Source organism: Neolamprologus brichardi, chromosome 6 (assembly GCF_056152115.1).
Source record: "Neolamprologus brichardi isolate AB-2024 chromosome 6, ASM5615211v1, whole genome shotgun sequence".
NCBI lineage: Eukaryota > Metazoa > Chordata > Actinopteri > Cichliformes > Cichlidae > Neolamprologus > Neolamprologus brichardi.
Genome location: NC_142109.1, coordinates 36,309,712 through 36,332,795, shown reverse-complemented (window position 1 = coordinate 36,332,795; position 23,084 = coordinate 36,309,712). Strand labels below are relative to the sequence as shown.

Here is a 23,084-nt window from a genome sequence, read left to right as displayed (position 1 = left end):
TTCATCTGGTAATGACGAAGCAGGTTACAGCTCGCACAACTGAGGCTGTCGCAACAGATATAGAATCACAAGGCCTTCGCTCATCTGCTTCCTGCTTGTTGTCAGAAACCTCTGCTTTCATTTGAGACAAATAACCGAGAGCAGAGTGAGTGTTGGGGTGAGAGTGTTAAACTGTGTTAAGCTTTAAAGCTGTGCTGCTTTGAGTGACATGAGGCTGTCAGTCTCTGTGTGTGTCTTCCTCCTACACCCATGGCTTAAAGACTTGTTCAAATAAGGGCATGAAGCCATTCAGAGGGTTTGGCCATCACCAGCCTGCCCTCTATAAAGGTGTCTTCTCCTTGTAGCTGCATCCACTGCAGCAGCATCTCGTCCTGAACAGAGCCTCCAGCGTCACTCAGACCTTTCTCCACCACTGCAGGTAACAAAGGTTTAAACTGGCACAATATTGATTAGAATTCAGAATAAACCACAGAGAGAATGTTTTTTCATCAAGTTCAGTGAAAATCTGCACTGAAAAAATGTTCAGACTGAGACCAAACTCATGTCTGTGAAACTGAGCCTAAAACTCTTATTTAGTCCTGACATCCTGCAGACTGTGAAAGGTTTTTGTTTTTTATTAAAGACACTTTCAAATTAATTTTAAGCAAACACCTCCTGAAAGAGCAGAGCTGATAATCTGGTGAATGACGGTGAGTTTTGGAGGATAGTCTGCAGATATTTGGACGCTGTTATATATTCACTCATCTAATTTTTCCATCCTTGTTAAACCCACTCAGATGGCTGCTCCTTACTGGGTTTCTGTAGCCGTCCTTGTTTTGATGACTGTTAGAAACGGTGAGACTGTTATTGACCCAAACCAGCTCGAACCAATTGTAGAAGACATTCTGAACAGGTGAGTGAAGTTTCTGTGAAATGCAGAAGAAAAACTGAACATGATGATGATGTTTACAGCAGCTGTTTTTAACAAACAAACTGTAGCGAGGTGTGAAAAAGAATACAGAGTAACATGTGACAAATATGCTATTAAAACTGCATCACACTGTGTTGAGCAGTGCAGTGTCAACTCGAAGGGAAAATATTGTTTACTTCTCTGGAAACACATACTCAGTACATCCTGTTAGGACGTCCTCCTGTCCGGTCATGCGTTACCTGCATGGGAGGAGCGTCATCCCAGCAGTTGACGACAGAAACAATCTATCAGTTGAGAACGTAGTCGGAGAGTAACGCTGCTGCAGGCAAGTTATGGATGCATGATCAGTGAAAGAGATGTTTATTTTATTTCTTATTTGTACTAATTTCAGAACCACATCCCTACACACCAGCTCCAGTGTGTGTTCAGTGTGGGCCAGTTATAAATAAAGTTCTTCAATACTGTGACATCATTCATGGTACAGCATCTCTCACGTTAAATAATAAAGAGAAGACCATACAAGAGCATGAAACAGATAAAATGAAAAGATTATCATAACAACATTACAGGATGGCATAAACAGAATTGTACCCAATTTAGCTTAAATCTCTCATTTGTGGGTCAACATCACCCTCTAGTGGACACAATTGCTCACTCAAATGCTGCTATGGTTACGGGTGCACACTCTGATTGGCTGATGGATTGTTTGTATGGTTATGCTCCTTCCATGCAGGTAATGCCTGACCGGGCAGGGGGACTTTTTTTTTTTTTTTTTTTTTTTTAACTTTATTTAACAAACAATGAGTATACAACATACGAACAGATGAAGTATACAAAACAACAGAACATGAACACATAAAGCCAGGGGTAAAAGAAAAAGGTAACAATTATAAGAATACATATTGTTTTGAGAGCCTTTTTGTTGGTGGAGTCTGATATTGATTGTATGTACATTTCCACATCCTTAAAAAAATGACAGAAATATGGTGTTTTGTTAGTAAACTTACATTTATGGATAAAAAGTTTAGCTAAAAGTATTAACAAATTTATCATAAAAAAACATTTATCATACTTCTTGGGGAACTTAAAGAAACAGAATAAAACATTTTCCCATCGTAAAGAAAACTCTCTTAAAACATGGACAATAACAAACCTGCTAAATTCCTTCCAGAGTCTCTGTGTAAGAGAACAGTACCAAAAAAGATGTGTCACAGTTTCTGGATGATCCCCACAGAAAGTACAATTAGTATTTATGTCCCTTTTAAATTTTACCATGTAGTGACTGGCTGGATAACATTTATGTAGAATTTTAAATGAGACTTCTTTCACCTTATTTACAATTAAATATTTATGGGGGATCATCCAGACTGTCTTCCACTTGATATCTGGAACATATCGGTTCCAAAAAGATATTATATACGGGAGAGAGACGATATCTTCTTGGAATAAACTACGTATTCTCTTATTGCTGTTACCAAGTTCCTGTGAAAAGCAGATTTTTCCTATTGGTGACTCAGCTGGATCAGGGAGAGTGACTGAGGTAGATATTGAGCTGTCAGTGTTTTTATATAACATTAAAGACCCTGAGGGTACGGCACAAAGCACCACTGAGAATTCCTGAACACTGATTGGAAAATTATATAGTGCAATAAAGTCGTTGTAAGTAAGTAGTTGTCCCTCTTTATTAACCAGCTGAGCCACCAATAGGATCCCATTTTGGACCCAAGTTTCCAGGAAAAGTGATTTATTTTTATATAAAATATCTCTGTTGTTCCAGATAAGGTATTTGTGAGGTGAGAAGTTGTGTTTATAAATGAGGGTCCACGCTAAGAGGACCTGCTTATGGAAGGATGAAAGCTTTACAGGAAGTTTCTCAACATTGTAATTACAATTTAAAATAAAATTAAAGCCACCAAAACGAGAGAAAATATGATATGGTATAAAGTTCCAGATAGAGGTAGGGTTTTTAGGAAAATGTTTAGCCCAATTAATTTTGAAAGTGTTATTTAAAGTAGAAAAGTCTAAGACGTTAAGCCCACCTGATTCGTACTTATTCATCACAACAGTTTTTCTAATATAATGCGTACGGTTTTTCCATATAAAATCAAAGAGCATACGGTCAATATCTTTACTAATTTTCTTATCCAGATGTAAGGAGAGAGCAGCATATGTTAATTGGGATATTCCTTCAGCTTTAGTAATTAACACTCTAACTTTCAACGACAAGTCCCTTTGCAGCCGCTGGTTGAACTTTTTTAGGGTTTTCTGTATAATTGGAGTGAAGTTTGAAGAGCATCTTGATTTTTGGTCTTTGGATATTAACCTCTTAAACCCCAACGCCCCCTGATACGGGGGAAAAAAGCAGGAGATCAGGTAGGCTTGGGGCTTAAGAGGTTAACAGTCCCAAGTATGTGACTTCTTGTTTAACAGAGATATTACAGATAGTATTTGCAGGGCAGTCTTTAATTGCTAGTAACTCACACTTTTTTAGATTTAGGCATAAACCAGAGGCCTCAGAGAAATCTCTAATCACAGTAAGAGCTGGAGGGATTTGGTTTGCATTCTTCAAGAAGAGTGTGGTGTCATCGGCTAACTGGCTGATGACAAGCTCCTTATCAGCTATGGTGATTCCTTGTACAACACTGTTTGAAATATTAGTTGCAAGAATTTGTGTACAAAGTAAAAATAAATATGGTGAAATAGGACATCCTTGGCGAATACCACGTTTCAGGTCAAATCTCGGGGTGGAGCCGTTAATCATTTTAATAGAACTATTGCCATTTGTGTATAAGGTTTTGACAGCTTTACAGAAAAACTCTCCAAAGCCAAATTTTTCCAAAGAGTGGAAAATAAATTGATGTTCAATTGTATCAAAAGCCTTATAAAAATCCAGGAAGAGAATGAAGCTATTGTCAGGTACCAAATCAGAGTAATCAAGTAAATCCAAAACCAGTCTAATGTTATTAGAAATGTGTCTGTTTCAGGCAGGGGGACTTGTCACTACCCGATCCGTACCGGAAACCCGATCGGTACCCCGCGTGCGCAAATCTTACGTCACTTCCTCTCTTTGCCAACATTGCAACATTCAATATATTTGAATGATACGGTTAGCGCCCAGTTAGCTCCTAGCATTTCTCAGCAGCTCTGCCTCCTTTTCGACTACCGGGACATTTAAACAATGGATAATCCGTATGCAAACAAATTCACGCTTTTCTCCTCAACAGAGAGCGTCCCCCGATTGAATAACAGTGCCGTAAAATAAGAAGAATGGCGCCTAATTACAGACTTAATAATACAGACTTTGTAATATCTCACGTGTAGATTCATCAGCCAGATTAAGTGTTTACTGGCAATTGACAGTGATAGCGGACATCATCATCACTATTCCAACAATCCTCTCCACACAGACAAGCATAAACACACTCGACTATCACTAAATCAAATTTAACACACGTTTGTAATGACGCCAATTCAGTTTACAATAGAGTTCATTCACTCAGTCAGCAGGTGGCAGTATCCTCGAACACTGCGGAGTAAACTGCCATTAAACGAACAGAAGAAGAAGAAAACCCCTGCACATGCGCGGTACGGATCGGGTAGACCCAATTTGTACGGTCCGACTTTGCACATGCACAGTAAGGATCGGGGAGTCCTGATCCGTCACTATCTTTTTATTTTTCGTTTTTGTCTACATTATATTGAAATGCTTCATTATTGGAAATATGTTATGAGATACTTATTATTCTTAACATCTTAACAGATACTCTGACCTGTAACTATCGTAAAACGCTTCGACCGGAAGTAGACACCTTCGCGCATGCGGGGTACCGATCGGGTTTCCAGTACGGATCGGGTAGTGTCAGTGGCTGTATCCCAATTCAGGGTCTGCAGCCTTAAAGGCCGCATTTTAAGGCCGATTACGTCACAGCGACGCGACGAAGGCTGTCCCAATTCGAAGGCTGCTCAAAATGCGGCCCTCAAATGCGTCCTTCATTTCCCTGAATTTTAAGGACGTGGCGGTGTAGACTTCGTGGCCCAACATATCCCAGAATGCATAGCGCGGCGGTGGGTCTGGATAATTTTGCCGAAAAAAAATGGCGGATGAGGGGCGCCCGAAGAGTAAACTTTAAGTAAGAACTGAATATTATGTCACTTATTTATGTGCAAATGTTTAATAACGAAGAACATTAAAACATTACTGTTGGCCACATGTTGGCAAAGTCATGTGACATTAGTGACGTTTGTACTAACTTGGTTTTAAAGCCTTTACTTTAAAATATACGCCGTTCAATAGCTGAGCTTAATCAGAGAATGATCAAAGCTCATGTAGAAACAAACAAACAAATGAACAAAAGATTTTCTCCTTCATTTCTGTCAAACAAAGCTGTATGAAACGTTTCCAGCTGTTAGTATCATGGTTGCTAGGCAACCTGGGCAGCGCAACGGAGGCTAGACCGTCCCATTTCACAAGCCTCGCACTTCCGGCCTTAGCGGTCTTTAAGTACGTGGCTCTTGAGGATCGTTGAGACTGCGTACTTTAAGGCTGCAGACCCTGAATTGGGATACAGCCAGTGGCTATGTCTCATTTCAGGGTCTGCACGCTTGAAGTACGCGCACTAAGTACGGTGCGTACTATAAGTACGAGAAGTGCTGAAGTGAGAGGCTTGTGAAATGGGACGGTATGTGCTTCGTCGCGCTGTTCAGGTTGCCTAGCAACCATGATACTAACCGCGAGAAACGTTTCATACAGCTTTGTGTGACAGAAATGAAGGAGAAAAATGTTTTGTTGGTCATTCATTTTTGTCATCACATCACTGTGATTAGTTGAGTATCTGAAGCTGAGACCACAGGACTGTAAAACATGATTCAAGGGCTTCATTTCTGTACTGAACAGTCACTTAAGATTAGCTAGTAAATAACAATTAGTTAATGTTGTTCATGAGACTAAAGTCATCTCACTATGGTAATGTAAATATAATATGGCCAATATTATAGTATTGTCAGATTATTATGATATATATATATATATACATATATATATATATCTCACTGACTTTCAGCTTGTTGTGTTTGTGGATATATGACTGACTTTAATTATCCATTAAATCATCAGATTCTCTGTAAGATTAAGGTCGACTATATGTATATTTAGAAGTAGAGGCTTTAAAACCAAGTTAATGCTGAAAGTACAAACATCACTAATGTCACATAACTTTGCCACATGTGGCCAACAGCAATGTTTTAATGTTCTTCGTTATTAAACATTCGCACATGAATAAGTGACGTCATATTCAGTACTTACTTTTGACAGTTCACTTTTCAGCCGCTCCCTTCTGCCGTATTTTGCGGCAAAATTATCCACACCCACCGCCGCGCTATGAATTGTGGGATATATGGGACCACGAAGCGTGCACCGGACCACGCTTGATATTTGGGGAAATCGACGGTGCATTTGGAGTATGCATTTGAAGTACACTTCGAATTGGGACAGCCGTCGTCGCGTGGCGGTGACGTAATCGCACTTGAAATGCGTACTTCAAGCATGCAGACCCTGAATTGGGACACAGCGTGTCACTACCCGATCCGTACCGGAAACCTCTTCTTAACGCATCCTTTCTTTCAAGGCTGCCATTCCTGTGACCGCTCGCTTACTTGATCAGTGGTGTGATGTCACAGCATACGTTCATTCACAGTGGAACTGCTCCCCCTTGTGGTGACGACTAACATACTGCGTCCCAGTTAAACAACAATAATGCACTCCAACACGTTTCAAAACTTGAGTACATATCTCAACACACTGGACTCTAACACAGATCAGCTCCTCTGTGCTTTCTCAAACTCTCAGTGAAACAAACCAACATTGTTGTGGTTTCATGTAAATCTTTCCAAATGGAATCAACATCAGAACCTGTGTGTGTGTCTTTTGGCAGGTACACACCAGAATACAATGGTGCAAACAACAACAGGTCAGTAACAAAGGTCACTTTAATCTGCAGCACAGTACTTACAGTGTGGTTTTAGAAGCAGAGACTGAAAGAACAAATGCATCATTACAAACTCACTGTTATTTATAACTGGATGTTTAAGTTGTTCTCAATTTCAGGGCTTAAAAAAATCCCCCCCAAAAAATAGACTGGTTTCCTGAGCAAAATGTGACTGAACTCACTTTGGCTGGTTTAACACTCTGCATACTTTAATCTGCACATTAGAAAGAAAATGTTTTACAGGTGAATATCCTCTGTTTGCTTTGACAGAGATCCCCCCATGTTCAGTGTGGCTGTGAGCGTCCCACGCAATAAAGACAAGTTTGATATGAGCAAAGTCACTGATGATGATGGTGAAGCTGTGAGGACGAAGATTCTAAACTGTGACGTATACATAGGTAACAGAGTGGTGGCAGCCACAGTGCTGAAATGGCCCAATGTTTTCTATCAGTGTCCTAATAAACTTGTAGATTGGCCTGTCCCAAAAAAATGTAAGGGAAAGGAGATAAAGACATGGGCTGATATTGACAAATTTTGTGATGAAGAATATATTAAAAAAAATCTGAATCCTCAGGCTGTTCATGCTGAGTCCCGAACGCTGGACTATTTCAAAGAAAATGACAAAATTAGGAAAAACTCCAAAGATGATCTGATGGTTTTCTACGTCCATGCCTCCCCATGTGATCAGACATGTACCAACCCAGACAACGGTCGGAATATTCTCAGTAAAATACAACAGATAAGGAACTGGAAGAAGTATGTTGTTGTGTTTTCAGATGTATTTAGACCTGATAATAATAATAATAATAATGATCGTGTGAATGAACTGCGTGGATCACTTGAGAGGCTTGCGTATGCAATCGCAGAAGAAGGGACAAAGGACAAAGATAAAATATCAAATGGTCTTCAGCATATATTCCGATGCTACAAGCAGCAAAAAATGGATCCAATGAAGTGTCTTATCTGCAATACCAATGGTGCTGTTGCACAGAAATGTATTTTAGGTGGTTAGCAACCAAGGGGAGAAAGAGAATAAGACCAAGAGGAAGAGTAACATGCAGAGAGGAGGATCCATCCATGTCTAACTTTTAAATGTGTGTTGGTCACAGCAAGATTAACATGTGCTCCTGAAATCACAGCTGCCATCGTGCACTCTGGTCATTCTCGCCCACGATACTGTCGGCGCCTCTGATTGTGTGAACTGAAACACAAACAGTGTGTGTGGAGCGAGTGTAATCCATTTATAGCCTCTGGTGCTGTCTCTGATTAAAGCTTAATAAACTGCATTAAAACATGTCACAGCTTGGATCTGGTCTGTCCTTCTTTTAAAGCTTGATGTTGAATCTTCTGTTTCTATGATTGAATATGAAGTTTGAGGTAAAGATGCTGCAGGTTTTCTATCCATGGGTCACTCCACAGAAACGCTGGTCATACAAACTGTCGGCTCCCACATTTGAAAGCCAACATGATAACCTTCTCCAGCCAGCGGTGTGGAGATCCAGCCAATTACAATCAAATCACCAAAAAGGATCCTGTGGAAACAGCAGAGTTATTGAAACAGAATAAACAGAATCACATGAACACTGAAACATTACAACACATAGCAAAGCAAGCTGAGCAAAGCCCGGGTGTAGAGCCGTCAGCACAGACAGAAAAGAGCCTCGATGTCACCTCTGACCCTCCATAACTCCTGCAGCTGATGGGTAACTTTCCCTCCTTGTCATCCAGCCAAAAACAACACATGCAGGTCAGGGGTCGAGCCGGGCGCCATCAACTGTGCTTTGTCACAGTCGGCCATAACATGAAGTTACACCTCAGTCCTAATTATTCAATCTCACTACAAGCAGTGCAAATCAACAGGTGGCATAAACGTATCATATATATGTGAATAATACTTGACCAAAGTTTATGGGTCATGTCACAAACCATTTGATTGCTGCTACCAGGACTGCGCTCTTCTGGACAGAGATCTCCGATGTTGTTCCTGGGATCTGCTGGAGCCACTCGCCTAGCTTTGGAGTCACCGCACCGAGTGCTCCGATTACCACGGGGACCACCGTCACCTTCACCCTCCACATCCTCTCGAGCTCTTCTCTGAGCCCTTGGTATTTCTCCAGCTTCTCGTGTTCCTTCTTCCTGATGCTGCTGTCGCTACATCGATCACTACGGCCGTCTTCTCCGTTTGTCCTCCACCACTATGTCCGGTTGGTTAGCCACCACCATTTTGTCCGTCTGTATCTGGAAGTCCCACAGGATCTTAGCTCGGTCATTCTCCACCACCCTTGGGGGCATTTCCCATTTTGACCTCGGGACTTCCAGGTTATACTCGGCACAGATGTTCCTGTACACTATGCCGGCCACGCCGGTTATGGCGTTCCATGTATGCCTTGCCTGCTAGCATCTTGCACCCTGCTGTTATGTGCTGGATTGTCTCATCTTTACACAGCCTGCACCTGGGGTCTTGCCTGGTGTGATAGACCCCAGCCTCTGTGGATCTTGTGCTCAGAGCTTGTTCCTGTGCTGCCATGATGGTTCCTCGCCTTCCTCCTCTTTCTTGGACTTATGCTGCCTGAGGTATTCACTGAGCACGCGGACGGTCGTGGCCATCTTACTGATGCATTTGTGGATGTTTGTTGTCTCATCTTGGACTGTGGTGCCGACACTCACCAGTCCCCGGCCTCCTTCCTTCCACTTAGCGTACAGCCTCAGGATGCTGGACTTGAAACCCTCCATTCATGGTCAGGAGCTTCCAGGTCATCAAAAAAATCCACAACAAAACCTGCTTAAATTGTTGCCTTCTTATAAATCTCACACTTTTCATGGTAACAGCTTCATCTGCATGATTACATGATATAATATTCTGATTCAAAATAAAACACAGCGTTGCTTATTAGCCACACAAGCCTCACCACCACAGTGAAATAGCGACTCCATGTCCAAGTAGCAGTATCATGTGTTCATGCAGCTTTTTGTTTGCTGTTGTCCGTGTCAGAGTTTGGGCTCGTCTTTCTTACTGATGCTAACAAGCTTCTGACATGTATTTGTGTATTTATGGTGCTGCAGGATATAAAATACTAAAGTTGATGAATGAGGTTCATCTCGTAGCAACTACTTCACTGTTTCTCTGCTTTGTTGGATGTATGATGGCAGTGATGTGGTTTATTGTTAGAAAACTGGAGGCTGGAACACATTTCAGCACTGGAGAGGAGGACACCTGGTGGTAGATCCGAGGCCTCCACAGGTGAGGTGGAGTTAAAGTTACTGCCCTCTGTGGGCTGCAGGTCAAGAGGAGTAAAGACCATCTGCCTCTATAGAGATTGACAGACCACGTGACTTTCGCGCATTGCATGCCGGGAACTCGTGGCAAAACAATCCAAGTACCGCATCAAATGCAAGCATTTGCAGCACCGCAAAACGTTCATTCTCCGGTTCCAATACCTTCTTGCTTTTTCTTTGCCCCCCAAAAAAGTTATGTACAAAACGAAGGAGAACAATGCCGGTCTGTACAAAGACAGACTTGATGAAAAGTCAAAGAAAAGATACGAGGAAAAAATCAAAGGAGTGAAAGGGTTATACCCTTACGAGCACACAGAGTGGATAAAATACGTTAGCGTGCTGCCCAACTTTCACCACGCTCATATTTATAATCATACGGTTCTTGGAGTGAGTGCATACACTCATGAAGTTTAGTAACTTCAGGTCACTGCAACAAGCCCAGGAACAGTTTACTGACGGATGGGTACAGGACCATGAAATGCACCGTGTAGAACGAAAGACCATCGTACGTATCATAAGTTTACCAGTCTCACAAATCGTCTTCATAAATACACATTCGTTAACCGTTTATTAATAGGACCTTTGAGCTCAACGGTAATTAATTAGTAGTGGAAATAATTTCTGGTACGCGTCACAGAAATGTAGCAGTGACAATAATATTGTATGCTGTAATCGTACAGCTGCAAAACAGTTTTACTCTGTGAATAAAAGTATATGTTTTTGTCAATGTACCATGGTAATAACAGAAGCGAAACGCAATATTGTGTCAGGACAATTAACTATTTATGCACAATAAACACAGGAGCATAGCGACAATTTCTGTTCAGCGCCAGACTTGCTTGTAACCTATATCACCAATTATGTTATGAAAAATGACGTATTAACTACTACAGAAGACTGACCTTTGTGGAAATGTTTGGAGCAGACTAACCTGTGAGCTGGATGTTCTGGGACGTTATATTTGGTCTTTGAATGGCTGTAATCCAGGCCATCCGTCGCCTCTTGTTACTTCAGAAACATGGCTGAATAATTTCTCTTCAACGACGTAATCCGATAACAACCGATCTCTTTACCCGTCGGCTTCCCGTGGCTGTCATTCGACCGGCTATTGCAGTTAATAACACAACAGCTTCTTGACATTTTTGTGTTTCTTTTTATCGCTGTGTGACTGATTTCAATTGAAAGCCTGTGTGCGCTAGTACCTCTTGCCACGAGTTCCCAGAATTCTTTGCGGTTTTACCCATGAATGACGTCACATTTTCCATCTCTATTCGTGTTTTTTTATTTACCCGACGCACCCGCTGGTCTGTACAGGTCATTTCCTCAAGCTGTTTACCCCCTCAGGTGTGGGTGGAGCTAAACAGCTCACACAGGAAGTGTGTCCAGTCCACTCAAACATTGATGCGCTTTCAGTTCGCGGCATCTGTGCAGCTGATCGGAGACGCTTTGTTTGTGTCTGCAAACAAATATTAATCGGATTTCTTCGGGAGTTTCCGCCCAGCTTTGGTGAGTCGAGCTGAAAACTCTTAACGCAAACATGAAAATTCAGTTTAGGAAGTTTCAGGGGAGAAGAGGATGTTTCGTGAAAAGTTGCAGGTGTTTGCGCTTCTGTTCTGAGGCTCTGCGTGCAAAGCGCCACGTGATTCACGCATCAGTAAACTGCTTTGTGATCTTAAACAGGAGCGTTTTTAAAGTTTCATTTCAGCCTGTTTGTTTTGCTCCCTCCCCTTTGGCCAACCTCCAGAAATACTTTGTACCCCTCCACTTTATACCCCCGAAAACAAAGACTTCTCTGAGGAATCTAAAACAATGCGATGTTTTCAGTTTTGCTTTATGTGTGGAAAGTACTAAAAACAAAAATGGAAACCTTAGAATCAGTTTCTGAGTCACGTGTCTGATGCTTTATGTTGTTTACATGCTAAAGTAGAAAAAACACCAATTTTGTCCTGTTGTTAAAAGACTATTTTTAAAATGTGTTAATATTGAACCCACAAATGCATCAAAGGTGGACGAATAGCAAACCTGAACAACACCTGGCAGAAACTAAGGTAAAACAGTCCACCGTGGAATTTATCCATGACTTAAACTTTAAATCCTTTAATTGTCCCACAAGGGGAAATTTGGTTGTAACAGCAGCCAGAAACCACATATACAAACAAACAGTACACAGTGTAGTGAAGTAGGTTCTGCGGTAGGATTTTACATGATGTCCACAAACATCCACACCTTCCCAGTTGATAATTAGCAGGTTTATAAGGAACAACTGGGCTTCACTACCAGGAGGAGGCATTTGGCAGTTAAGCTCTGCAGATCTCTCAAGGAAAGCTACTCAGTTTAGTATTTCCCTTTAGAGTGGGGTAAGTGGGACCCTTGTGTTCATCATAACGTGGCATATAGTAGAGGTGGGAATCACCATACATCCCTCGATACGATATTATTGCAATTTTTTAAAAATATTTTGCGATATTCAGATTCTGTACATAGAGGTAAACTTTATCAATATTCATTTTCTCTAATATCAAAGTCTCACACTCAGTCTTTCTCTCATTTCAGTTTTATTGTTGACAAACTGAACGGTTTGTATTACAGTCTAGTCCAACTTAACTGAATCAACCATCTGGTACAATTATAGCTATTCTGAACTATGCAGTTTATGAAAACTATGCAGCCCCTTCAGCAACTGAAGAATTTGAAAGTGAATTAAAACAAAATATAATTTTACATTAAATAAAAAAGTTTTAAACTTAATTAAAATAAAACATGTCTTAAATTAAAATAAGTAAACTGTCATGTTTATTGCTGCCAAAAACAAGTGAAACACATTTGGACAGTGAAGGAATGTCAGGATTCTTGCTCAGAAAAAGGATCAACATGCTCTGAAGTCAGAGCACAAAAACCTTTTTGTAACAAAATATCGATTTCTGCTGTCCCTGTATCCATACATTATTAGCAAACAAAGTATCACCATACTACACAGTATCCATTTTCCCCACCCCTAACAAACAGAGTACTGTACAGTTATTAAATTAAATAAAAATAACTACAGATAAGAGGCAAACCAGGTTGTAGTGTGTGAAGTTATAATGGTGAAACAGCGCTGAGATGCTAATGTTGCACAGGAGAGGGAACAAACAGAGCAGAGACGAAAGAAAAGAAATTACAGCAGAACTCAGAGTTCAGAGCAGGACAATACAAGAGCTCTGCTTCACCTCTACAGGATGTGTTATTCTGCACTGGGTAACCAGCGTCTTTCCTTTCTGTTCTCAGTGTCCAAACATGGCTGCTGCCGCCTGTCTGCTGACTGAAGATCAGTTTCTGTGCGCCATCTGTCTGGATGTGTTCACCGATCCGGTCAGCACGCCGTGTGGACACAACTTCTGCAAAAACTGCATCACTGAACCCGCTGACGCCGACGTCCCGTTGCAGTGTCCCCTCTGCATGAAGATGTTCTACCCAAAGCCCGAGCTGCAGGTCAACACTCTGATCTCTGAGATGGTCGAGGCCTTCAGACGCTCAGAGCAACGGCCAGGTAGACGGGTGGAGGTTCTCCATGGGGAAGGCTTAAAACCACTGGCGCTGCTTCTCTGTGTGGCGTTTCTTTCATTACTTTGGGACTGCATGAAATTCAATCATCTTCTGGAGGAAATGAGTAAAGGAGAGAAACTGGTGAAGATGGAGGCTGAACTCCAGCAGACGATCGAGGAGATGCGACTGAAGATTGAGGAGCTCAAACGCTCAGTGGAGCTCGGTAAAGAGGACGCAGACAGAGAGATGACAGATGGCGTTCAGGTCTTTGCTGCTCTGAAGGAGTATGTCGAGAAGCTCACGGAGGCCATCGGAGAGAAGCAGAGACAAACCGAGCTGCAGGCTGAAGGCTTCATCAGAAAGATGGAGCAGGACATCCGTGAGCTGAAGAAGAGGAAGACGGAGGTGGAGCTGCTCTCTGTGCTTCAGCTGGAGGAGCCGCTCTCTGAGGAGATGAAGGAGAAAGTACCCAAGATGCTCGCCAGGTTCGAGCTGAGGCGGGTCCAGAGCTACGCAGTGGACGTGACGTTTGATCCAGACACAGCAAATCCTTACCTCGTCCTGTCTGATGATGGGAAACAAGTTCACGATAGCGATGTGAGGCAGAAGCTTCCAGACAACCCAGAGAGGTTTTCTTATTGCATCAATGTTTTAGGAGAGCAGAGTTTCTCTTCAGGCAGATTTTACTTTGAGGTTCAGGTTAAAGGAAAGACCGAGTGGACTGTGGGAGTGGCCACAGAGGCGACCAATAGGAAGGCTCAAATCACACTGAGTCCTCGGGACGGTTTCTGGACTGTGAGGCTGAGAGGCGGATACGAGTACAAAGCTAAGGCTGACCCTGATGTCGCTCTCTCTCGCCGGTCTGGTCCTGAGAAGGTGGGGGTGTTTGTGGACTACGACGAGGGTCGGGTCTCCTTCTATGACGTTGATACTGCAGCTCTGATCTACTCCTTTACTGGCTGCTCCTTCACTCAGAAGCTCCACCCATTCTTCAGTCCCGGTCTGAATGATGAAGGTAGAAACTCTGCACCGCTAATCATCACCCCCATTGATTAGACCGGCCCCACAGCACCAGAGTAATGAGGTCAGGGGTTATGAAGGAAGGAAGGCTCAGGGTTGAGTAATCAGCATCATGGGCTCATCCGATTAGAATAAGCAGTCATCGAATCATTCACAGGCTTCTCCTTCTATTCTCAAATCAATAAAGCAAAGAAGGAAAGACACACATGGACCACCAATGCTGAAAGAAAACAGATTTAAGTTACTCATTACCTTAAACAATACATAAAATAAAAACCCAAACAGAACCTCACCTCTGCTGCCGCCCCGTGTGGGAGTGAAGAAAGAGCCAAAAGTAAATGCAGTCCTTATATAATGTGTGACAGGTGAGTGCAATTAAGGACCAGCACCACACCCAATCAAAGGTGAGAGAACTAAACAAGGTGCATCTGGTGAAGTGAGTGGGTGTGTCGTTACAACATCAGGTTTATCCTAAACCACACTGTGAACGTGAAGCTCCTGTTGCTCGGTGCATCCTCTGGTATTCCAGTAAAAGAATACTTGGATTACTTGTGTTTCCTCGAGTTTCTATAAGTAGAATGGGAGGCAGCTCCCAGTTTGGATTCAGGGGACGGACCCCCTCTCTGCTTAAGACTCGGCTTCAAACTTCTCTCTTTCCAAAACAGTTGTGACTGGATCAGGTGACTGTGAGCAGCCTTTAGTAGTGACGGCTAAATGAAGCTTTCTGAAGCTTGTATTGAAAAACGGTTCATTACTCGAAGCTTTTCAACACAGTCCTCTCTGGTGACATCTGGTGGCCAAAAATATGAAGAGCAGCTTGAATCCACAAAATAAAACCAACCGCTTCATTTGCTCTCTCTACAGAGTGCAGTTGTGTCTGATATCGGGCCTCTGTTGTGTTGCTTTGAACATGTATTTTTGGGGGGTTAAAAAAATGTGGTTTAGTTGTTTAATAAATAATCTTGAGCAGTAAACTCTCCTTGTTCAAACATGCACCATGGTGTGGTCTTTCTTTGCTTGTGACTTCTTGATGTTGGTAAATACAATAATTGAAAAATACCACATTACATATAATATACATATAATAATGTACAACACATTATGGAGTATGCTTCTGCTGTGAGGTCCTGCCTCCATGCACTTGTGCAAGTGCTAGACGGGTATATTTATAAATAATATTATATTAGGGAAATTTTCCCAGACATATTTTTGACCTGGGAGTAGAATTGATTGTGAACTGGAAAGGGAAAATGCTTATGAACTTGTAAATTAAAAACATGATGCATTTAGAGTAACCCTTCATTTTTATTTAAGAAGAGAATTTGTTCTAGTATGGAGATCATTTCTCCTGCATTAAGGGAAATCCCTTCACATGGCACAGAGGAGGCTGGAGTGCAGAGAAACTGGTAGAGATGCAGTTATACAGTCTATCTGAGCCCCACCAACTATCAGATAAAGAGAATAAATAGATTCAATTGCTGCACATTTAGCAGACTAATATTTTCAGATTAATTAAACAATAAAATATATATTTTTATAACATTACATTAAGAGTCAAGTGGAAGTTTTTCTAAAGTTATTTAATGATATTTATATAATGAAAGCAAATTTTGACACACGCACCGAAGCGTCAGCTTCAAGCGGGCCATCACTAGCCTTTAGTTTCACTGCTGTAGGCTCAGGCCGAGTGAAAGATAAGCAAAGATTATTTGTGAATTATGTAAAGCTACTCTAGAAATGCAGAGCTGATTGGGTCAAACCAACTTTACTTCTTTTTGTCTTCTTCTTCACATTAAATCAATAATCTGACTCTTCCTGTTTATGTCACTGATTTTATTTAGAAATGTTATTTCATTATTCATGTTTCCACCCACGCTGCTACTGCCAGGAAATAACACCTGACTGATAGCGTTTAGCCTCTGGGAGGTTTAAATGCCACAGATTTATTTTCCCCTGAACGGCACATTTGTTAACAGAGGCCAATAACTCATATTTTTAATACCTGAGCTGTGGGAATGACACTTTACCCTCGTCAGCACGGCTGGTATTAAAAGCCTGCAGCCTTTCTAGTTTGAAGAGCAGCTGACTCAGCTAAGACCGAAACAGTGACCTGAGATTTTATTTAACTTTATTAACGAGCATCTATCATATCAGAAGATTCCCGTCGGTGAAGAATTCATTCCTCACTCCAGTTTCATTCAGTTTCAGACTTGTTCAAGCAACAGAAGTAAAATGGAAAGATTGCAGCAGATGAGCCAAAATATGACAGAAAGCCTTCAAAAAATCGGATTCCTGTCATATTAAAGCTCGTCTGTTCTGTTTTATTCTCTGTCAGCGTGGAAGTTCACAAAGTTTCAAACAATGAAATGTGTCTTTGTTAACGTCATCGCTGCGAGCCGAGAGCTCGAGCTGCAGGCTGCTGCATCCTGTGATCTGCTTATTAGAAGGAAGTGACTGATGGATGCTGCAGTTTGGAGCCGACTGAAAGGTTCATCAACATCTCCATGTCAGACTCAGAGAGTCAGCACACTCTTCCCTCCATCATGAAATAAATTCCCAGGTATTCCCCCTCAGTGTGGACTGTCACAGCAAGTGGAAATGTCCTGTGATAGAAGAGGAACTTGTCCATAAACAGGTGAGTTAGAAGAGCCCCTCACTGTTAATACACCTGCAGCAGCTCACGTCACTGCACGGGGAAACCGGTACTTCCAGTAATGTAAACTGGTTTTCTGTTAGAGTCAATGAGGGAGGAGCCTCACAGGTAAAGGCAAACATTTAGAGCTTTTACACAGAGCACCTTATAGCAGCGGTCTCCAACCTTTTTTGTCGCGGATAAATACAACAAAATAAAACTAGTACTGGTACCGAAAAAAAGAAGATTTATTCATAACACACGTGAAAAGACCCAGGAAAACCGAGTAAAGGATCAAAACAATAACAAAATAACCCTGAAAACTATACATTTCACACCTGAGCCTCAACTCTCGTGGCCCGGCACCAAACGACTCATGGACCGGTACTGGTCCGAGGCCCGGGGGTTGGGGACCGCTGCCTTGTAGCAACGCGACGCAGCTACGGACGTTCACACTTTCTCTTCACACATGAACCCGTTTTTCTTGTGTTCACAGAACAGCTGGATGTTTATTTAGTTATTTTGATGGAGGAGGCGTCCAAAATATTTTACCCAGTCTGGTGTTTATTGCTCCATCTAGTGGCCGATTAGATTTACTGCAGGACATTTACTCGTTTCCACTCAGACTCGTGTCTGAGGCAGTGTTGCCAACTTAGCGACTTTGTCGCTATATTTAGCGAGTTTTCAGACCCCCTAACGACTTTTTTTCTAAAAAAAAAAAAAAAAAGTCGCTAAAAAAAGACGTGAAAGCGCATATCGCTTTTACTCTCAACAAGCAGCGGGTGCTGTAACGCAGTCAGTTCTTCTTTTACTCTTATGCTGTTTTGTGGATCAGGTTTAAAACTACTTATAAACACACACAAAGTAACTCCACCAGAGTGCCTATTTCGGGTCACTTTTGCCGGTCCAGGCCCGGATAAAGGAGCAGGGTTGGAATTGTGACATTAAAAAAACAATAATTGCTAAAATAAATTTAATTTGTAGTTCTAAATAAATTCTAACTGCATTTAGGACGTTTTTTACTCACTTTATGTCCACGATGTTATTTCTCTCTCCAGCAGCGTAGGTTACAATTACATTAGCATGACCAATTAATGGTGATGACGTCATTTAGCGACTTCTAGCGACTTTTAGGACAGCCAATAGCGATTTTCCTTACTGAGGAGTTGGCAACACTGGTCTGAGGAGAGCAAGAGTCTCGCGCTGGAGTCATTTATGTGAAGGATTTAGTTTCACTCGGTGCTTTTGGGTCTGACAACAGAAAGAAAAGATTTGAAAACCACCTGGGTGGAGGAGTCTTCATCTCTTCATCTCCTCTGTGAGATTCAGTTCGGGTCAGAATCTGGTGTGAAAAACATGAAGTGATTCTTCCTGCCCTGTGTCAACACTTCAGGCTGTAGTTGGTGTTTCATGGCACACTTTGGGCCCTCCAGCATTACTGAGCATCTCACAGCACCTCAGACGGTTTGTGGAACCTCTCGATGAGTTTGCTGTGCTTAGACGGCCTCCACAGTCCACAGAGGTGGAACGACAGCTTCACATCATTTATATCTGTGTGATGGTATCATGTCAATATGGATCCGAGTGTCACAGGAATGTTTGCAGCACTCAGTGAGTTTGTGCCACGAAGGACTGAAGAAGCTTTTAAAAGAGGGTCCAACCTGGTACCAGCAAGGTGTACCTAATAAAGTGGCCTACAGGCATATACACAAAAATGAAAAGTGCGTGAACATTTCTCATAATTCCTTGTGTGAGCTGGTGGAGATCATGTTGTGAGCTGCGTTTCTCTGCTTCACTGAGAGTAAAAAGAGTCGGGAGGCTTCACTGCAGCTGTAAGGCTCGTGCACGTGCACGAAAACACGTGCACGAGCACTTATACCGAGAAGATCTGCGCATGTTTACCTGCTGCGCAGTTTTTAGCACTTTTTCTGTGCACAAAGTTTCCTGCTGTCATTTTTAATGACACATTTCAGTGAGTTTGTTTTGTTTAATCCGACATAAAAACTTTCAGTCTGTTCGCCACAAACAGGTTTAATCACAGCTGTAAGTCAGTGCATTCGTGTATTTGTGCAGCATGTTGTTGAGCGGCTCTCGCTGCATTAATGCGAGTGTGTAAAACTTTGATTCCCGTTGCCTCCGGCAGGCTGTCAGGCGCTGAAATGAAAGCACGTTTGACTTTGTTGGAACTTGTCGGATGAAGCTGTGAGTCACACAAAGCTATACATAAACTCTCCAGACACACGCATGCATGCACATCGCTCCCCTTCAGCACCTGGACTCCACGTCTTCTTTATTTGTGCTGAGGAGGATGAGACGCGCTGGTTTAGCGCAAACGAGCTGAGAGGTAAAGTAAACCTTCATCTTCATCTGCTTCATTTCAGCGTTTCTCAGGTGAGGCTGAGGCTGGTTCACCTGTGTGCTCCTGATCAGAGTAGCAGCCTGTGAGCTGTGAGGTTTGTTAGAAAGTGAAAAATAAGTTTTTAAACTTTAGTGAATGTTTGAGGGGAAGCTCAGACCCTCTGTGTATTACAAAAACAAGAAGAATTATAATGTTTAAATATACGTAGTGGGTTTCATGTGTTCATGTAGCATCACTGTCCAAGTGTAATCAGCTTCTTATGAGCAGATTTGAATCTCATGTGTTTGTGTCGTGTGGACACATGTGCAGCCTTTGCAGGAGGTTTTGGGGGAGTGTGAGTTACACTCTGCCCCGTTAATAGATTCTCCTGTTATATCAGGATCATTTCTTTCCAGAAAGATGCCCAGTCATCTGAAACAGTGGAAACATCTCCCTCCGGTCCAGCGGTTTAGCATCATGTGTTGGTCTGGGTTTGCAGAAGGCTGCAGGTGCTGAGCAGCACTCAGATATCCAGCTGTTTACAGAAGCTCCTGTTCGGTTTCTCTGGCATCACTGAAACATTGTTTTCAGCTTCACACATCAGCTGAGCTGGAGGCACCAGATTTTGGCATTAGTGACAAAAACACTTGAGGGCACCATTTTTAACTTTTCCTTCTTTAAGGCCTACGAGGAAGTGAGGCGTCGACGCCATGAGGGTATCAGATGTTGTCTTTGCAGGGTAACTGCTGTGAAAGGACTTGTTTCATCCTGAACTCTGTCGTTTCCTAAATGAAGCCAAATAAGTTTAAATGCTCAGACACAACCAGAGAATGAAAGCTGACAGCGCGGCGCGATCTCAGTGACGAGGCTGCTGAGGATGTTATTTTCAGATAGGCAGAAGTTAAAATGTCCTTTAAAAACTCTAAAACTCAAAGTTCTCTGAGCATCTCTGACCCACAGAGTTTGTTTGTTGTGGGTCTGAATTTAAATGTTTTTGAGTTGATGATAAAAAAATTCGCAGCAGTGAGGAGTTAATCAGTCCAGGTGTTCCTAATAGACCGTCTCTAAATATGTTTTATTCTAATAAAACCTTGAATGTTTACATTTCAAGATTGGGAAGAAAAACTATCAGCGGTGCTTCATGATTCAGTTTAGGGTTTAATGTCAGAACCTGGAGATTTAAAAATGTGGGTTCAGAGGAAGCAACCAAAGTGCTGCAGAACAAATGATGCTCAGAGTATTTTTTTAGAAATGAGTGACGTTGGATTATTTTAAAAGGTATATAAAGGTCGTACATGAAGCAGAATAAAAACTGAGACGCACTGTTGGCCCTTCCTTTTCTTGTATTGTGATATCTTGGGGACTAAATGTGCAGATAACCTACTTTACACTGACAGGAAGTGGATTTTCCCCAGTCTGACCCACTGAAGGTCACAGTGGGCTGTATATGTGCCTCCGTGTAACGTGAGGTGGGATCCCCTCCTAGGACCTGGCGTCCACATATGTGGACATCACATCAAATACTACATTTTGCTCTACAAGGGCCTGAAATTAAAAATGCATGCATGGAAGAGTTCGGGTCTTAGGAGGTTAAAGGCTCTCTGCACTCATCTCCAAGGTTACGCTGACTCAGGGCACCGTCGTGTAAAAGTACAGCCCGACCCGTTTTTAACTTCAGTGAACATCTCTTAAACACTCACAGTCCTGAGTCCTCAGCACTGTTGGTCAAGTTACTTGAAAAAAGTAATCAGTAACTAAATACTGATTACTTCCCCAAAAAGTAATCCAGTTACTTTACTGATTACTTATTTTCAAAAGTAATTAATTACTTAGTTACTTAGTTACTTTTTAAAAACACGATTTACAACCTGAATAGGTGATAAAGTGATAGATCTTTCAGCCCAATTCTACTTTTTCTACATAATCATCATACAAAATGTAATCAAATGGAAAAGTCTCTTTTTAAAACTTGTTTTATTCGTTTTAATCTTTTAACTTTATGCATCAAGCAAACATTTAATTATCTGCAACATTCTCTGACTGGAAGAAATTAGTTTAATATTTAAACCTATTTTCTGCACATTCCTGCACATAAAATAAAATATTTTGTGTTTACACTCAGTCTTTTAAATAGATGCAAGTAAAACACAGCAGAAAATAAATAAAGTCAAAGACTAGCGGTCCTGTTGCTCTATTTTCACCTGTAAAGCAGGAGTGGGGTAGGCGGAGGGTTACCCTGGTGCAGGTGTGCAGCGGTCAGTGGAAGAATCCGCGAGTTTCTCTGTGAGTTTCCCATTACGTCGTAGCTACTCGGTGCTTGCTCGGAAGTTTAGGGAGTTTTTCGCTGTAAAAAGAAGTTTTCTTCCCACGCACAACGGACACTAATGTTTTTGTCACTTTTTATGGAATCAAACTCAAAGTAAGGTCAGTACTTCCACGCTTTAAACGCTGCACGCTCATACTCTCTCTGCACTCGATATATGATCCATTGTTGATCTGCACACAGCTGTTGCCACGAACGTCGCACTCGCTTACGTCACTGTCATGAGACATTCTCGCAAAAAAATCACGGTTTTAGTAACGCAGTAACGCAGCGTTCCTACGGGAAAGTAACGGTAATCTAATTACCGTTTTTGCAATAGTAATCCCTTACTTTACTCGTTACTTGAAAAAAGTAATCGGATTACAGTAACGCGTCTCTGGTCCTCAGTGAGGTTAGTTTTGATGATGCTGTCTGGGATTGTGTCCTCCAGGTTTCACTACCTGTCTTAATAGTCGCTCTTCCTCGAGTCAACTTCCTGTCTTTGGTTCCCTGACTGTTTCCGCCTGTGTCTCACGGCTCTTCTCCGAGCTCCCTCCCTTCTTTTCTCTGTATGAAGGCTCTCATCTCTGTGCTTTCAGAGTTCCTGTGCTTCCTTTGTGCTTCTTTGGATTCTGTAAACTTTAAACTTTTGCCTCAGTCCTCGGCTCTTCTCCCTCCATCAGATGACAGATGGGCCACAGTGGTTTGTTTTCAGCATTGATGCTGGAAGCCTTAAAATAATTTCAGTTGAGGAGAATTCAGGTGTTTTCAGTCCATTTGTTGGACTGTTAGAAAACCTTTGATGCCACCTCCCAGTTCACCAGTAAAACCTGCTTCAGTTTTGTTGAGGATTGTTTTTCTACATTCGTCCCATCTGTTAAAAGCAAAGCCACATTTATCAGGCGAACAAAGAGCTGCGTCCTTTCTGCAGAGCTTTCAATCATTCTAAAGAGCTTTTTCCACCAGAGACACAAAGGAGAGAAATACGAGCTCAGAGAAATATCGGTGTGCAAACACGGCCTCGGGTGTGCAACAAAGTCCACTTCACTGTAAGAAAATCAGGCTTTTTACGAGTCGTGCTCTTTCATCTCTCACAC

At 42.0% G+C, this 23,084-nt stretch overlaps 2 protein-coding genes across 2 annotated transcripts; both read left to right on the top strand.

Annotated features, from left to right (window-relative positions):
* The first annotated feature begins 637 nt into the window (after nt 1-637).
* On the top strand, nt 638-8,184 carry LOC148102636 (uncharacterized). The gene is made up of 4 exons (XM_087842223.1): nt 638-689; nt 777-892; nt 6,841-6,876; nt 7,165-8,184. The coding sequence occupies exons 1-4, from the start codon at nt 684-686 to the stop codon at nt 7,904-7,906; spliced, it is 900 nt and encodes a 299-aa protein (XP_087698349.1). The 5' UTR covers nt 638-683; the 3' UTR covers nt 7,907-8,184.
* A 3,366-nt stretch (nt 8,185-11,550) lies between these two features.
* Nucleotides 11,551-14,936, top strand: LOC102796678 (E3 ubiquitin-protein ligase TRIM21-like). Its single transcript, XM_087842645.1, has 2 exons — nt 11,551-11,676; nt 13,438-14,936. The coding sequence occupies exon 2, from the start codon at nt 13,447-13,449 to the stop codon at nt 14,749-14,751; it is 1,305 nt and encodes a 434-aa protein (XP_087698771.1). The 5' UTR covers nt 11,551-11,676; nt 13,438-13,446; the 3' UTR covers nt 14,752-14,936.
* Nucleotides 14,937-23,084: the final 8,148 nt, after the last annotated feature.

Excerpts from the sequence above, each read along its gene's own strand:
- LOC148102636 (XM_087842223.1), top strand. Across the intron at positions 893-6,840 it reads GTAGAAGACATTCTGAACAG|GTACACACCAGAATACAATG; the intron begins GTGAGTGAAGTT and ends GTCTTTTGGCAG. Across the intron at positions 6,877-7,164 it reads AATGGTGCAAACAACAACAG|AGATCCCCCCATGTTCAGTG; the intron begins GTCAGTAACAAA and ends TTGCTTTGACAG.
- LOC102796678 (XM_087842645.1), top strand. The coding sequence starts at position 13,447 with ATGGCTGCTGCCGCCTGTCTGCTGACTGAAGATCAGTTTCTGTGCGCC.